General features: G+C 48.7%; 1 protein-coding gene across 1 annotated transcript; it reads left to right on the forward strand.

The window, feature by feature from the left end:
* Positions 1–12,057: 12,057 nt before the first annotated feature.
* Positions 12,058–17,254, forward strand: LOC144130349 (uncharacterized). Its single transcript, XM_077664282.1, has 4 exons — positions 12,058–12,557; positions 13,419–13,692; positions 16,061–16,288; positions 16,988–17,254. Exons 1-3 carry the CDS (start codon positions 12,135–12,137, stop codon positions 16,249–16,251), a joined length of 888 nt encoding a protein of 295 aa, XP_077520408.1. The 5' UTR covers positions 12,058–12,134; the 3' UTR covers positions 16,252–16,288; positions 16,988–17,254.
* Positions 17,255–17,976: the final 722 nt, after the last annotated feature.

The raw sequence follows: 17,976 nt of genomic DNA on the forward strand, positions 1-17,976 counted from the left end.
TTTTTCTCCTCTTCCCGTTCCCCAGTGCAGATTAGCAGACCAGTGTACATATATTTTTCAGGCCAATCTAACTGCTTTAACCTAAACCCCCCTCTCTCTCTCCGCCGCGGAATCTCCCTCATAAATGACGTGACTGTCTCAAGTATCAAAGGTGTCACAGCAGGAGATGTTCTTTAATTACATGGTCGGGCTGGAGGAGGGATTCGGCGAGGCTCGCGCTTGCTCAATTCGCGTCTATACTGGCCACGTAACTTCGTCTAATCTCGATGATGGTGAGTTCCCTGAAGTGTTTTCTTCATTTCTCTTTCTACTTGCCATTCTTATTTTCTCACGCATCATATCTGAGCGCTGGTTGTGAAAAAAACGACGCGTTACCTCGAGCGGGTGCTGCGCGAGCTATTTGGAAGCGCGCGCAACCCGAGCTGCTGTTGGCCGACCCTCAGCCGAAGGACTTCGTCCCTGCGATGCTGAAACATGTGAGTTCCCCGTATTTCGCTGCAACATCTTCGTCTGTCCGTCGACAGAGATGGCCGGCGCGCTGGCTCAGCGCTCGGATCAACAGAAAGAGGGCACGGCTTCAATCTGTTCAACACGAGGGGCGGCGACCGCCTTTCGATGGAGGCCAAAGATAAGATCCCGTGTGCTAGTTAATGAACCTCAAAGAGAATAAATTAAATTACAGCCCTCCAGGAGGGTGCTTCTTTTTCTTCATCCACGGTGGCTCAGTGGTTAAGCGCTCGGTTATTGAGCTGGAGTACCCAGCCGCGGCGGCTGCGTTTCGATGGCGGCGAAACCCTAAATGCACCCTTGTGCTGTGTGATGTCAGTTCACGTAAACATCCCCAGCTGGTCGAAATTATTCCGGAGCCCTCCATTACGGGCATCATTCTCTTTCTTCTTTCACTCCCCTAATTCATGGCGTCTGTAGCCGACGCCACGTTACCTCCTGAATTTTATCGCGCTTTCTTTCTGGTGGCAATTAGATCCCTTTTTTCAGTTTAAACTGATTGGTGTAGGTGTGAAAGGATATGAATGCATCTCTCGGGAAATTTAGAACTCAACCCGGCTCACTACTCGGCTGACATAACCTTGAGCTAAACTGTGAGCCAACTCGTTTCCCCTGTTCCCCGAGTGTGCCGGAGCACCCATATTATTTCCACTTCTCTTTGGTTCCAGACTTGATGTCTTAAAATTCGTTTTGTCTCCTTGGAGATCCTGCCCTGTGGCAAATTGTTTACAGCGACCTTAGAGTCACTAATTATGGTGACTGCTTTGGTGCTGACCATTGCCATGGCGATAGCCTCATCTCCGCTGTCCCTGAGTTTTTTGTTTTGACCGAACCAACAGTTAATGTTTAACCCGAGTCGTTCACGCCGACGATCACAAAGGAGTCGCCTCCTTCGTATTCCGCCACATCTGCATAGGTTGTGTATTCCGAGCCTTCTAACTTGGCTTCAAGGGCCTTAGCTCTTGCTCGCCTCCTGCCTTCGTGAAAAACAGGGCGCATGTTTTTTTTTGGAATAGGTTTAAAAGTCAGTAATTTTCCCACTTCGGTTAGAAACTTTGCCCGCGCGTTTCTATCCGGGATTCTGTCATGTGTAAGATCCCCCTTTCCAGTTTAAACTAATTGGCGTAGTTGTGAAAGGATATAAATTCATATATCGTGAAATTTGGGGACTCAACCGGCTCACTGTTCGGCTGACATAACCACGAGCTGTGGGGAAATTGCGCTGAAGTATGCTGTGCCTATTGCAGCGCCATAACACACTGCCCAGCGAGAAGACCAATCAGTTTTGGTTAGTACTATTAGTACTTTTGCGCGCCACCTTCAGGCGCTTATTGGTGTGAGCCTCTGCGCTCTGTCGAAGGCGCACGTGCCGTGCGTCAGCTATCTGGGCTACGCCGAGAGAAGTTAGGCAATGAATGCTGTCAGCCAAACGCGGGTATCTAATCGCGTAGAATGTGTTCTCGCGTTTTCAGCGACCCAAGCGGCTGACAAAAGCAGTTTTGAGTCACCGAATGGAACAATTGCAGTGCCACCTTGGCAGGGCAGGTTCCCCACACTGTGAGCCAACTCGTTTCCCCTGTTCCCTTATTGTACCGGCGCCCGTAATAGTTCCACCTCACTTTGGTTCTAGTCTCGATGTCTTAGGATTCGTTTTGTCTCCTTAGAGATAATACCACGCGCGGAATTGTTTATCGCGACTTTGGAGTCCCTAATTATGGTAACTGCTTTGGCGGTGACCATTGCCATAGTGATAGCCGCCTTCTCCGCTGTCCCTGAGTTCTTTGCTTTGACCGAACCAACCGTTAATGTTTCTCCCGAGTCGTTCACGCCGACGATCACAAAGGAGTCGCCTCTTTCGTATTCCACCGCATCTGTATAGGCTGTGCATTCCGAGCCTTCTAACTTAGCTTCAAGGGCCTTTGCTCTTGCTTGCCTCCTGCCTTCGTGAAAAACAGGGTGCATGTTTTTTGGAATAGGTTTAAATGTACGTAATTTTCTCACTTCGCTTAGTAACTTTGCCCGCGCGTTTCTATCCGGGATTCTGTCATGTAGTCCTACGTTGCTCAGGATCTTCCACCCCACGGGTGTGGTTGCGAGCCTCCTTAATTGTGCAAATATATCTGCGTAGCATAGTTCCGTGATGGTGTTGTAGACCCCCAGTTTAAGAAGTCTTTGCGCAGGTGTGCAGTGGGGCAGCCCCATGACTGCTTTATATGCCTGCCTTATGATCCCCTCTATTTAAGATAGCCGGATACGATCACATCCTATGGAGCTTCAAAAATGTGCCGCCACATACATACTTAGTACAAGTCCCTTCTCTAGAGCGGTGGGAGGATATAATGGCCAGCTCAGATCCGTTCACGCAATCCTGGCCACTGGGTGGGCTCACAAGGTGGCCAACAGCCATGCCCACTAAAGTTTAGTGCTACCAATACAACCCCTCATGGCGCAGTTCGGTACAGTTACTGTGCCATTTCCTTTCCATAAAAACTGTTTTCAGTTTCATCTCTTCCTCTTCATCTGTTCACTCTCGCCACCGTTGAGGTGTCCAGCAACAAGCAAGAATGAGAGAGAAAGCTACTGCCCTTTATTTATCTGATAATGAATTTTTAAACTCCACAAATTATTCGGAGCGTAACTGGTGTGATGCGGCAATTCATACCCATGAAAGAAAAAATAGTTTTAAAATTGGTTTTCGAGGAAAGTAAATGCACAGTAATTGTCTCACATCTCTGTGGACATTCGAGCCTCGTTTTTCCTGCATCGAAACGTCGCCGCCGCGACCGGGCTCCAACCCGGGAACACCGGCTCAGTAGCAGAACGCGCTAGCCAGTTTCTTAAAACTAGTTTTCAGAAAAGGAAAGGCGTCGCTTTTCAAGGACGCCTCAACCACGCCCTAAAGGAACGGATACGAAGGGAGTGAAATAAGAGAGAAAGTGTAAGCAATAAAGAAAAGGCTGGAGTAGTGAGCTGAAGAAAGTAAAGAGCAGCGTTTATCGAACCGTAGCAACCAAACCTCTAACTTGCCCTAATAGATGCTGTCACTTCGCGTTCGTAGCTTACAGTTCGCTGCAAGAAGTATCGAGGTGGAGTAAAGGTATTTCATTCATTGACGTGCAGATCGCGTCCGTAAGGTCCAAGTTTGTACTCAGTTTAAAATCAGGCAGCCAACGTTCACCGTAATGCACAACGCAATGCTCGACAAGGCCGTCACAACGCCAGTGTAATTCCACTGAAGGACAGAAGTCTGTCTCACTGACATCTAATTAGCCATGTTTGCGAGAATCGCAGTCACACTTGATCAGCAAATGCTTATTTCGCCTCTCTATCTGAACCTACGCCACTGCGAGCTGCGTCTGCTGTTCTTGCTCTTATCTTTGTAAAGTTGACATAACATCTTTGACCCTTTACTACAGTTTCGTTATAACGCGTACATATATTTATTCTTTCTTTTCCAGTCTTGAAGCGGAAACGTATCCTGCGCTGAAATCCCCACATTGAATCGAAGCAGAAGAGCACTCCGCTAAACGTGCCATGACGACTGAAAAGCCATCTGTTTCAGAAAAACGCTCGCTATTAACCCTGCCCTGCCCCAGAAGTGATGCGGCACCAGTGTGTCAGATGGTTCGTCGTGTTGCCGAGTATAACAAGATTCTCTGGAACGTAGGCCTTGAGATAAGAGAGGAAAATGGCCGGGGGGAATTGGGCATCGCTATTGCCCCGAAGGCCCTGCTCATGAACCCTTGGGAAGTCCCAAAGATTGACTGTGAAACCCTCGCCAGGATTCTGCTGCGCAACGTCCTCGCCCATCATCGCTGCATTGTGGTTGTAGAGCTAACTTTCTTTGTAGCGAGGAGCCCTGTCCTCCTCAGCATTCCTTAAGACAAGTACAGCGTCAGGAAGCTTACCATCTCAGATGTACCGTGCTGTGAAACGAAAGTCTTTGAAGCCCTACAGAAGCTCGCCAACCCCTCAGATCAAAATTATTCAGACGAAGGCGAAAAATACTTCTGCTTCTCTGTCAGACTGCCACTGTTTGTAATCCCTAAGCAGGAGGGCAGTATCACCCTTACCTCGCTGGATGTCGCCGATCTGGAATTTTGCACCGGATGCGCACGACAGTTGATAAACATACTCTTGCAGAATAACACCATAAGTGACTTAACCGCCGGCTCCTGCGTGTTCACTTATGACTGCGTCGACCTCCTTCATGGCTTCGTCCTCTACCTGCAGAAACACCGCTCGCCGCTCAAGAAGCTGACAGTGCGAACACCCGAGGTTAGCAAGCGTGCACGGGAGTCTCTGGTCAGGGCCATTGCACCGAGGACGACGCTAGAAGAGTTGGTCATCGATATAGACATCTACGATGTCGAAGAGAAAGCCCTCTTTCCCGAAGAAATCGCCCGGAACCGCAATCTGCGTAAGCTAAGTGTTACGTGGCCGAGAAACTGCGTCGTGTCCATCAAGAGCTGCGGCTTCGAACTTCTCGCCGGAGACGCAGCCACAATGATCGAGCCGTGGCTGGTAGCCCTGCCAGAAAACGCCACACGTTTGGCGCTGAACGTAGACCTCTTGGGTTTCTCAGAAGAGGAGTGTTGCGCGTTCTTTCGCGCCCTGGCACTCAACAAAGCCCTCCAAAACATCAACATAAGCCATCTTCCCGCATGCGCTGACCTCAAGCAGATATGCCAAATCATTCGTCATTCCGGCTTGGCGAAGGCCATTCACATTGAAGATCACCCCCTGAGCATCGGTAGCCTTCCCATGCTTCCCGAATGCCCGAAGTGACGCCCCTCGCGGTCAGCTCTTTGCACCTCAACAATTCAGAGATCTTGCGCAGAACATTCGAAATCCTCGTATCCTCCAATCACGTTACTTCACTTCGCGTGTGCCTGCTGAAATGCTTCCTTGATAAGATCCAAGCTGCCATGGCAGCCTATATAATGGAAGCACGCACACTGAAGGACTTAGAAGTGCACGCCTACGTCGATGAACCCGAACTCGAAGACCAGCAGCATGACCCTGACGCCGGAAAGCTTCTCGTGAACGCGCTGGCATCCAACCTCAGCCTCACCCGAATCACAGTAAGAGAGCTGCCTCTAAGCGAAGACACTGTGAGTTCCTCGCGAACGGCTTTGCCAACAGCCAAAATCTATCCGAGCTCTCGATCGCGGTGCTCAGCCGCGATAGCTACAAGGCCTTCTTGCAGACGCTGGTCCGCCTGCTCCGCGTTGGTCTTCCAATTTGCAAAGGCCGTAACACAGAGCTCCTTGTCATTCGCAGCATCGCGAGGCGCAACGCCAGCCTCGTCACCAGAGCAGCCCGCTTCGTGATGGGTGACCACGATCCTTTCAACGCACGCGCGGTCGAGCTCGTCTCGGGACATGAAAGGGTCCTCAGCATCATTCAATAAAATGCTGGCGTCGATGCCAGGGAAGTGGCGACGATGGTCAGTCGTGCCTTGGGGCTTCGATGTTTGACGGGTCTCGACGACTACATGAGACTGGCTGGCGTGGTCAAGCGACGGGTTCAGTGCATCGGCGGACGCGATAGCTCAGTGCAACTCGACGAGCTCAGCTACGACTGCTGGATTCACATCCGCAAATTCCTGACTGTGGCCGACGTTTTGGGAGCTGACTGCTTGTGAAGCTGTGATCGGACATTGTTTGGAGGTAAGCTTGCAACGTTGTTCTTTACCTCGTTATTATGAAGCGAATAACGACTATTTTAAGTAGTGAACATTTGTCTCGCTTACATGTGCACCACACTTAACACTGAGGGTTATGCATGAAATGAAGGCCTCGAATAGGGTTATGCCTACGCATGGGTGGTTGTTTGCACTAGAATAACCCTTCCCTCAACAGATTTAAAAATACAGCGCCTGGTGTTTAAAGCAAGGGAAAACAATTACTGGTCCTTATCGAACCGGTGAACCGTATGAATTGCAGTTTGAAACGCACGTAGTTAGGCTGCACACAGGCACACTTGTACGGTGGGCTCACGGACCTTTAATTCCATGTCAATAATGCTGAAGACAAAGAAAAGGCAAAGTGAACACTTCGTCTACGCCTTGGGTAATCGTCTTCGACCCTTCCTGGTTACTTCGATTATGTAAAAGCACTGCTTGTTAAAATCGGGATACCACACTGATGTTCCCCCATTCTCTCGAACAATTTACCTTAGCACACCTTTTAGTCGCCTTCAAGGATATTTTGTGCGAAGTTTTGTAATTTGGTTAATTTAAATATATCAGGGTAATGTAAATTAAATTTCGGTAAGTGTTATGTATTGCGGCTTACGCTTTACATTGCACGCTGAAGTGTAGGACTATACGGATAGTGCAAACAGCTTACATCATCAAAGAAAACGAAGGCAGGATGCCGCAGTATTGAGGGTACGGTATAGCTGCTGACGAAAATACAATAGTGGCTTTGTTTTTTTCTTCGGACATCAGACAAGATCGCAATTTAATCGGTTTTTCTCATCACGAACAAAAGCCAAATTTAACCTCTCGAACGGCTCCAATTAGTTTTAAAAGCCTAATTAGTTGCTTGTTTTTCCACTCGTTGCTAAGGCTGCGCCCCACCAGATTGTGCCCTCTCTGCTGAGATACAGGTACAGAAGGTCCAGGTACATAACTACGCACCGACGCCCTAGCTCGAAAATATGCCTGCCGAGCAGGGCACACTGACTATACCCTCTCTCAGACACCTCGTCCGGACATCCCTCACAAGGCACCCTTCTAACGCCCGCTCCGCTCAGCCCATCTTAGCATCTCCTTTAAGGAAACGCACACGCGGCCTCATTCCCCCGCGAAGTTTCCCCTTCCCTCATGACTGCCCGAAATAATCCACACCGGCTGGAGAGGCGGAAATTCGCCACCTGCTGTGGACCAGTAGACACAGTCAACAGGGCACTAGATGTCAATCCGGCATCTGTCTTCCCAGCATGCGTCGGGCGTCCATGGTGGATGAAGTGAAAAGGCGCAAGCTTACCCTCAAGGCTCCACTAAGGAACTATTAGGTTGCAAGTACACGGGAGCAGCGGCCGGCGCCGGAGACCGCAGCGCCGCCACTCGGCTGCGAGCCCGCTCCCGCCGCGGCTGGTCGCTTACTTTCGGCGAAGACGCTACTCGACATGCGTGCAGCCAGCATAGCCTCCTGACAGGCAGCACTCATCAATCTGTGCTTGTATAATATGGTAGATAAGCGCAACATTAAAGGAGTATAGACACCTAATTTTGGTGTCATGTTTTCTTCTCTATATTGATGCGGGAGGCACTACTACGCATGAATCACCATGTGATATTCGATTACGCCCGCTAAAAAGTTTATAGTTGACTTTTTCCGTTGTCCTGTTTCGGTTTCAACAGCCGAATGATGGCTGTGACGTCAGAGTATATTTGTGTCTCGTGCGTCATGAAAAATAGCCTTAAAATCGTTGCTTCATCGTTTAATTCACTGCAGTGTTGAAGCCAGCCTCCTTAAAGAGCCGGAATGACAACGATTGAGGAAGCATCAGATGGCTTGAAAATTGTTTTTTTTTTGGGGGGGGGGGGGGGGCGGGAGGAAGCGGGGCAAAGGAAATGGCGCAGTATCTGTCTCACATCTCGTTGGACACCTAAACCGTGCAGTGAGGGAAGTAATAAAGGAGGGAGTGAAAGAAGAAAGGAAGGAGGTGCCCTAGTCTTCGGAATAATTTGGACCACCTGGGGATGTTTAACGTGCACCGACATCACACAGCACAAGGGCGCCTTTTGCGTTTCATCTCTATCGAAACACTCCCACATCGGTGGAGTTCGAAACCGGGTACTCCATTTCAGTAGCTGAGCGCCCTAAACACTGAGCCGTCGCGACTGGTTATATCGGAAACTTTTTTGTGTCTCACATGACTAGCGTAGTACAATTTGATGTCACAGTCCTCATTCGATTGTTGAAGTCGAAGCGGCACGCAAAAGAAATGAGAGTATAAATTGTTTAGCTGTCGTACGTGATTACCAGGTGGTAATCCGTGTATAATAATGCCTTACGCATCTTTACAAATAATAAAATGCGCAACGAAAATTTACGTATCTCTACTGAGGATTTAAAATCCTTCGTAGATAAAGTCAGCTGCGTACGCCAGAAAGTTCTAGTGCGATTGGGCTTATCGCCATCAACACTATCACTAGCGCAGATTGATGAGTCACGAGGAAGACGATTCGTTGTCTGGTGGTCGCTTGGGAAGCCAGGCGCTCTTAGCCATTGAACGTCGAAGCATTGCTACTGACAAGATGTCAGAAAGCGAAGAAGAACCTATGTACGCCGAGCCGCAGCCGTGCGTACTGACGCCGGCTGACATGACACGCTGGACCGAGAGCGAAGTGTACATGGAGTATGTCGGCTTCGTCCTCGCCCTCAACGAGCGTCTCACGGGGAAGAAGCTGACCGATAACATTATCGTATCAGATTTCACGTCGGATCTGCTGTCGGTGCTGGGTTCAAGAAACGCCTCCAGTCAGCCAATTAGCAGTGGCTTAGCTCGAATATGCCAGGATATACGTAGCGTGAGCTACGCTGATCCCCTGAGCATCAATTGCCGCTGAGCAGCAATTTCGCTCTCCTCCTTCATGGCTATACCACACTGGCAAACGCCCTGCTATATGTACACTCCCACTGACACCTGTGTGCTTGCGCACAAAATGAGAGGCGCTATTAAGCAGCTCCGGGGCAGCGTCAGATGGCTACTGTGCAACGGAGGCGCACAGCTGGGCTGCGCCGGTGCCAATGCCTCTGCATCGGCTATTACGGGTGAGGCGCGCGCGGTGGCGGCTCCGGCGCGCCAGCTGTGCGCCGTGTGACGTCACTGCTCCTCGCGCATGCGCAGCACGGCTCTCCAGGAACCACGCGAAACTGCTTAACCTAGGCCAGTGTAGCTCACGCTACAAAATTCGAAGCCGGAAACACAAATGCCATCTTCAGAACCCGCCTTGTTAAAAAAAAACTGTAATGAGCAGAAAACACAATTAGAGAAAAGGCAAATTCACATTCAAGAAAACAGTGCCTCCATGTACTATTTCGTGTCTTTTTTGAGTGATTCTGTCTTTGTAAACGCCATCGACGGAACAACTTATAGAGATCGTATCGAAACAAAGTGGCAACAAACGAGAAGTGGCAGCTTGTTCTACAATGCCAGCGGCACCATTTCTTCCACGCACCCTCGCAACGCGTCAAGAGCAGTGCTCGCCGAGCAATTCCGCCAAAACGCGGCTTTCTTAGAGATGTAGCGCACTTAGTGCTTCCACATTGGTTGCGACGCGGTCAGCCCTGCAACGAGCTCATAAATGTCGTAGCATTTCAGGGATAATAAGCGGATTGATTTGGCAGCAATTTTTTCCTTATAGAAAATAAACAATGATCGGATAATTTGAGCGCTTAGTTTTAGCAGGTACTTAGGATTCCTCATGAAGCTTTTCATAAGTATTTTAACAGTTCATAAAATGGGCGTTCCTAAACCAAGTCATTCTAAGCGTGATTTCACTACAGCACCAGACAGAGCTGACGGCCGCTAGGGAAGACTAGCGGTGGCGCTCACCACGGCAGATATTTCACAAGTGCCTCCCTCTGAACCCGACCCCGAATTTCTCGTAATGCCGCCTGTTTTCTAGGCGCTCTCGCTGGCAAACGCGTATGTGAAGCTCTTGCTGCTGCATTCTGGTGGTTATGTTCAGTTCATCAACAGAGCGATATAGCACCCAGGAGACATACCAGCGTAGAAGTATAGCAGTTTAACGTACAGCCCCCGTCAAAAGTATACAGCCCAAAGCGTTTGCTTGCGAGGCCTGCAGCGTGCTTAGTTATACATCCGCAGCGGCCGTAACATCTCGAAAGAAGAATGGCTTCATGCTCTCAATCCTCCCAAGCTTTGGACTGCTAAATGTTCTAGGGAGCCGCGTTAAACAGCTTAGAAGCAAACTTCTTGGGATGTACATTTTTGACGCAGGCTGTATGCCTGTTGCGCACGCGCAGTAGTCCTATCCGGCCACGCATTTGCAACCGTGCATGCGAAGTTATCAGTTATAGAATGCTCAGTTATTTGTACAGCTGACACAATTTACATCAGAACTGAAAGATCGGATCAATGCAAGGGAAGATAGGACCCACAAATCCCTGTGTGCCAGCAGGTGAAGTCAATGTGATCACAGGAATTTCCAGATACGCAATCTAATGGTAAACACGTTACGGAGGTTTCTGCTGTTATGGTGGTGTCTACTGTCCCAGGGGGTACAATGCTGTTTAGCAACCATGCATGCCGTAAACATTACACCAATCTTGTTACATGTTACATTACATGACACAGCAACAAGCTGATCCCATGGTGTGCCTCAGAACCTGAATTTCTTATCCTGGTGGCACTCGGATGCCGTGTCCCCCCCCACCGCCCTAAGCGAAGGGAAGAGGGGGGGCCAGAAACTTCTGCCCCCTCCCCCCACCCCGATTTACACCACTGCTGCAGGTTCAGCAGTGCTCTGGTCAGTGGCTCGAAGATTTACACATCGATGTGCCGCGCCCACATTAAAACCCTCCTAGATAAAAGTGTCATTTTCCAGCAAGCTAACATGGCAGTCTGGATTCGTAATTTAAAAAAATGTAAAATAAAGTGGTGTACCATTCGCTGAAAATTATCTGTGAATGGTTTCAAGCATAGGCATTGCCATGAAACATAAGAGAAAGAGCAAGGTTGCTTCACGATCTTTTCGAGACTGTATCTTTGTGGCAATCGTCGAACCCTTGTGAACGAAGTTAAAAACCTGAATCACTTGAATACTTCCTCCTATGCTTCCGCAGGTTTTCGTCTCGGAGAAGAACTTATTTGGCGATCCCCTTGCTCGATCAGGGCTTCATCCTTGTATTCATGTTCTCCTCTCCTTTGGTGGAAACGTCCTGCAGGAGTCTCGTTCTGAAACCAGTGTGCGTACCTGTACCTTATTAAATAATTGCGTAATGTAGGTTCATTTGTTCGTTATGCATTTCTAGATTAAACTATTTTTGAATCCAAAAAAGTTTACCGATGCTTACCTAACAGAAGTGAGTAAACACATACCTCGTGTTTGAGTTTATCATCATCATCAGCCTGAATACGCCCACTGCAGAGCAAAGGCTTGGCACTCCATGTCTTTCCAATTAACCCTGTTATATGCCAACTTTGCTCACCGTATTCCCGCAAATGTTTTATTATCGTCCGCCCAACTAACTTTCTGCCGCCCCCTGCTACAATTGCCTTCTCTTGGCATCCACTCCGTTAACCTTAAGGACCAGCGGTTATCTTGCCTTCGCATTACATGCCTTGCCCAAGCCCATTTCTTCCTCTTGATTTCAATTAGTATGTCATTAACCTGCGTTTGTTCCCTCACGCACTCCGCCCGCTTCCGGTCTCTTATCGTCACACCCAAATATTTCTTTCCATAGTTATTTACCCCGCAAATTTTCCACCGCCGGTATGTGCCTTCCAACAGAGGGCAACAACAACAACAGTGAAGAAGAGGAAAGAGGCTCAGTCGGTTTGCGAGCGGCGACGAGTGCCAGAGAAAGTGGATAAGACTCTAGTGCCCCCCTCCCTGCCGTCATCTGCTCAAAATTCGCTGCCGTATGAAGCCGTACCATCTGGACTCAAGGAACACAAGCATGGACGTGCCAGTCATGACCGACATGTGTCAGGGAGGGTCGTCACATGTTTCCACGCCTTGTATGGAAGTGGGTGTCACTGAAAGCCTGGGTGCGCTACAGACTGTCTTCGACGGAAATTACGAGGACTGCGATGAAGGGCGTGGTCTTGTCCCAAAAGCAGTCATCTTCTGCCCGCTGACTCGTCAGGAGGGGTTGTCTGGAGCTGACAGCAAGAAGGAGGTTGCGTTGTGGGCTCTGCAGAAGCGCTGCTGTATGGTCCGGGATGAACGGAGTAATCGCACCGAAGGATGCTCTGGTAACATGGTGCGCCTGGGCGGAAATGTGTCCTTGCAATTCGACGGGGCCGTCACGCCAACAGTCCTGGCATCCGCCATCGCCTTCGTGGTGAGTTCGTTCTGGCATGGAAAGCGCACCACTATTGCCAACTCGCGTTAACACATGTGGACGCTGCGCTAGATTATGACGCAGTGGAATTAAGTGCTTCACCGCCAGAGCTTGATATCCTGATAAGAGTAATCACGGTTTTTTAGTGCAGTGTTCTCACCTTTTCATCTTTGACTTTGATTAACTATTTCGCCTTTAGTTTCTGGCCTACAATGCGACCTGAAGTGCACGCGTATACCATGAACCCTTGTGTGTGTCATGTTGTTCACAACCTTAGACTTGCCGCTCCCCTAGCTGCGTCACCAATACCGTGTTCAAATTTCTGTAATTTATATCCTTCTCATCTCCTGAAAAAAAAAAGACTGCAAAAGAGAGAAAAAATACACCACAACGAAGGCTTCTCGAAGATATCGAAGAAGCCTTGTGTAAAGATACCGAATTGTTTGCCCTAGTCAACACACTGACGTGGCTAGAAGAGCGCGCAGGCTAGCAGCAAAGAATTTTTTTTCTTGCACACCTTGTCCGAAAACATAATCTGGATCAATCTTAGGTTTGCAGTGGTTCATTTTTACTCATTCACGTCTTAAAAGGCGCCTGTGTTTCACAGAATAACAGCCACGTACGACGACGATTGTAATGCTAGCATGCAAGCTAAATATTCTGTGGTTGAGGTGACACTTAGGTATGGTGAGTTTCTGCCTTGCAGTTGTTCTCATTGAACTCTACGCAGTCCGTCACTTTCTGTTAGGATTTCCACTCAGAACATCGGTTTCGTTTGACGCCCTGCATGTATCCTCATTGGGAACTTCAGTTCCCTGGAACAGCGCTGCACATCTGCCACGCCTATTGCGACTTCTACAGGGCCTGCCTCTTGTGGTGTTCCTGGGTGGGATGATGCGCCACCTGACAGCCCACTTTGCCGCTGTTCACCGACCTGAAGGTGCCAGCGCTGATTGTGATCGAGTCTTAAATCTTCGCCGGCCCCGAGGTTGTACTGCACTTGAGTCTCGAGGCGCTACACAAGGGGAGGCACAGTGCATCCTTTGCCGTCTTAGTCCTGACCAGGCTGCTCTACACGGTGTGGCTGGCCGTCTCGTTCAGGGCGAGTGGTCCCCTGCTGGCCTGGGAGTTAGCGGTAAGAGTGGAAAAACTGGCTCGCATTGCTCTTCTAGACCTAACTTACATGCAAAGGCTTGAGGAAACACTGAAGCTCCGCCTCGAGGATATGACGCGATAGCGTTAATGAGCCCCTTCAGCGGCTTGGAGTCTTATTTGCGTATCGCTTCACAGACGTGGTCATTATGTGCTTTAGATTGATATAAAGCGGGAAGTCCTCATATATAACTCCTGGCACATAGTTGCAGGAGTTAAGTGACGCGCAACCTGACATGGCGTGGTAGCTGTTTCAAACACAGCCATCTCTCACGACCAGTCATTAATGTAGCTGCCACCTGACAGGTCGAGCACGTTGTGATGACGTCACAATGTCTCGTGACCTATGTGAGAAGTGGGCCATCTGCTTTTTCGCTCACAACGCGACAACGTTGCAGCCGGACTTAGTGCCAGCGGAAGCCTTGACTTAAGCGCTCAAAATAATTCAAGAGTGCAACGTGTCATATAGCTGCACGGCTACATTTGGATGGCTATTTACAGCAGCTTATAACTTTTTGCGAGTTGTAAATAATTTTCGCTTTTACGGGTGGTTCCGTACTTTCAACGGCATAAAACGACAGCTTCTAGTTAGGGCTAATAGCTCGTCTTGCATCTCTCTAAGTGGTATTGTTAGCTCACGCATCCAAAATTCCTATCTAAATGACAACACGAATCCACGAGCGATCTTAAATAATTTGCTTCCAAGCTATTTTTAGCATAAAAAAGAAAATGAAAGAAAGTGAGCTTGAAAAGCGGACTTGAAAAAGCTTGAAAAGGTCCGTTCGACGTCCAGCAACAAGGAAATTAATCGTTACGCCACAGCATGACTGTGCAATGTGTTGTTATCGGTTTTTTATGAATCTCCACTTTCGTCCTTTTGGCGAGGCTGCTTGAATGAAAGTTTTAGGGTGCCTGATTGCGCACGCCCCCTCGGAAGTGCGGTGTCGTTCTGTGAAGTGGTCAACGCTGCCTCCCAAGCGGCGATGGCCATTGGGCTCCGCACGCTTCATTGCTGCGGGTGGGAGAGACGTGTGCGCGGCGTTCTTGGGCAAAACGCTCAGGGCTGTGTGGCCCTGTTCACGAAACGCTCGCCACATGGCTGAGGATTGTTTGTTTTTCCGAGAGAAGACAAACGTCTACTGCTCCCTCTGGCAAAAAATCTATTGAGACACAGCCTAAGGTCAGTTGATGTGTTTTGTGCGAGTAATACCATTTCGGCGAGGTGCACAGTTGATTGGCGCGTACATAGCCACTGAGTTTATCGCTTAGTTGTTCTGGGTCTTTGTGTATATGTGTGCGTGCACAGCTAGTTTAATTTCTAAGTAAGCAATGCTCCGCTTTGAGGTGCATGTGTCGACGCAAATACAAATTATAGGATGCTTATGTTATGTTTTACACTGCCGATGGTTAATTATATTTTTCTTCATCTTAGGCCAAAGGGCCAACCGCGCACAACAAACATTATCATCATCTTCTCAGCGCGGCATGCCTTTCTTCGCCTCGAACTCGACATGCAGTTGCGCTCTGCCCATGTGCTGCCTGCGCGTCGGGCTCCATGATGGCGGGCGCCGCAAGGGAACTCGCTAAAGGGGTAACGACGCGGTTGTCTCCACCCTAAGCGGCGGCGCTCCCGGAGACACGACGTCGTCAGATCGGAATCCCGCCTCCTGAGCTCTATTCTGGAACCACCGCCATGTACTTTACAAGCCTCTCTCTACCAAATGGGTTGAGAACGTAGGATAGGAAAGAACAAGGGTAGGCTTATCACAGGGACAAGGCGAAATGCGAAGGACCGCAGACTAAGACAGAAGGAAGGGGAGACGGACGAATAGCCCCGTATAGTCTATCCACTGTACCCTCTTGCAAATAAGAAAAGGGTTTCATTTCTATGTACGGCCCTGTTGTTCCTTCAAATGCAGACGAATACTGGCGGTTCTACGGTCTCCTTTTGGTCAGTTGTGCCTTCATGTAAGAATGCAGTATAGAACTGAAATGATAATTAATCGCCAACTGGCCAAAAACGTTGCTTTTGATTTTCTTGTCCTGTTACCTGGAAGCTATCCTGGTGAGATTATCTTTACAGAGACTGTTGTGATATCACGTTTGTACTGCGACCTTGCTTTGGAAGAAGCTGAATTTTCAATCATTCAGGAAGGGTTGAACAAAATATGTGAGCCAATCTGTTTGGAATGTCCAGCTGCTTTCTTTTATGCTTAAGTTTTACGGAGAGTCACATCTCTCAGCAAAACTACTTAGTTTTGCTGAGAGATGTAACCTTTGCGGCCCTCTGAATAAGTGGTGCTCTTTTGGCATTACCTAATGAAGCCATGCTGCGCTGGTTGCTTCTTCAGATGATGCGAGACCGTTTTGCTATGGCGGCGTTCTTGTACTCGTACGACGGCTACAGCAAGTACCTCGTGTGCCTGCCCCGCACGCTGTCGTACCTATACGGCTCGGAGACCTGTACACTTCCCACGTGGTGCCGGAAGCCGTCGGGTCGGTCGAAGGAAGACATCTTCGAGGCGTGCGCATATCTCTATGATATGTTGGCCATGTCAGAGCACACCGAGGTTATCCAGGTATATTATATATATGCACCACTGTGGTCGGAGAATGTTTTCTTGCGCAATGCATGCTAGGTTACCGGGTTAGCGAATCTCTGCGCTAACAGCTTAAGCTGCAGACAGTAAAAATTCGGCCCTACGCCAATCTCCTCTTAACCACAAAGTGAGACTAACTTAGTTTAAGCGAGGATTGAATTCTTTGACGCGCCTACCGACGACCAAATTTTCACTTTCAGTGCTAAGAAATAAAAAATGTCACGGTAGTTCTTGCGCTTGAGTAAAACCGAGGTGGCAGGGAACAATTGCTTTTAACTCAAGGCGCATCGGGGGATGCGGATGCTGACATACTGAGCTTCACACACTGCACGCACTGTGTACATATTTGCTTACAAGCTGAGGGTTAATGGTTGCTCTTTTGCGGTATTTGACACGCACACCATGCTTTAAAGGCTCCGTGGTTGTGCTAAGCACAACGATCATTGTTGTTTACAGCGTTATAGATCCTAATCGGGAGGCATGATGCTTGTCCAGGCAGGTATAAGACCCACATACCCAGTCATTTTGTCTACCTTAGAGAATCAAGTCATTTGCACAATAACCTTCCTGTAACCAATGAACAGAAGAAAGGTGACAGTTCAAAAATATCACGTTGTATGGTCATTGCACCAAGGATCGACAATTTGCATCGGCTTGTGCGCCATCTCTTTTTTTCAGATGCACCACGAGAAGTACGAACCACACATGCGGAACTTCGTGCGTGACAACACTCTCGGGGCCTGCGTATAGGTCTGCGATCTGAGCTTGGCAGTGCTCGTGATCTTGCGCATGTTAAAGATGATCTGGGGCGACATCGCCGCTGTGGTCCATCTCTACAAGCGCTACACGGCAGAGCGGCGCAAAGGAGTCACTCGGAACGGCGCCTTTCACGCAGTGGCGCTAGCATTGCTTGCTACTGACACGTCACCCATGGAGGCACTCCTTGCTGGTGGGTCTTCTGTTGTAGGATTAATTTGAAAAAGGGTCATCTGACATCGAATCTTATCAGATATCCAATTTTTTCGTGCTAGTTCTTTTGTGGGGAAAGGTTAGTGTGAGGGCGATGCTGTATCTCCCTTAGATTCTGTATCTCGGTACAGTACACAATTTTAGTTTATCTCCGTCGATATGCGAAACAGATACTGAGCTATTTTCTTTCGGCAAAAACCAATTTTCATTTTTTTCCACCCAAGTTTCAATATCAGGTTTAAACAGATGCCCTTTGTAAAAAAAAAACCAAAAAAGAAGTGCTTTCAATAAGGGCTGCTATCATACGCCTTGAAAACGTAGCTGCCCGAAGCGCAAACAACGGATGAAGGCCAGAAGGAAGATAATTTCATAGTGATAAAATAATGCGAGCACCACTGATCACACAGGCGGAACATTTGACACTGGCGTTCACAACCTACAGTGTTGCTGACAATTGCCCAGTACACATGGAAGTGGAGAGTAACGTTCAGTAATGAGAAGGTACTTCCATCTGGCACAAGGAAGCCTTCATTTGCACTGAGCAGAAACTGCTGTATCTTGAAGACAGGCATCTCTTAGCAAGTGTGGAAATAGTTTCATTGGTGGCTTACCGAATGGATTCTGTTCGCAAGTTTTTTGTTTTTATTTCAGTGTGATTTTATCTCCATGTTTTCAGTATGCTGCACTGTTGGAATTTT

This window comes from Amblyomma americanum, chromosome 1 (genome assembly GCF_052857255.1).
Source record: "Amblyomma americanum isolate KBUSLIRL-KWMA chromosome 1, ASM5285725v1, whole genome shotgun sequence".
NCBI lineage: Eukaryota > Metazoa > Arthropoda > Arachnida > Ixodida > Ixodidae > Amblyomma > Amblyomma americanum.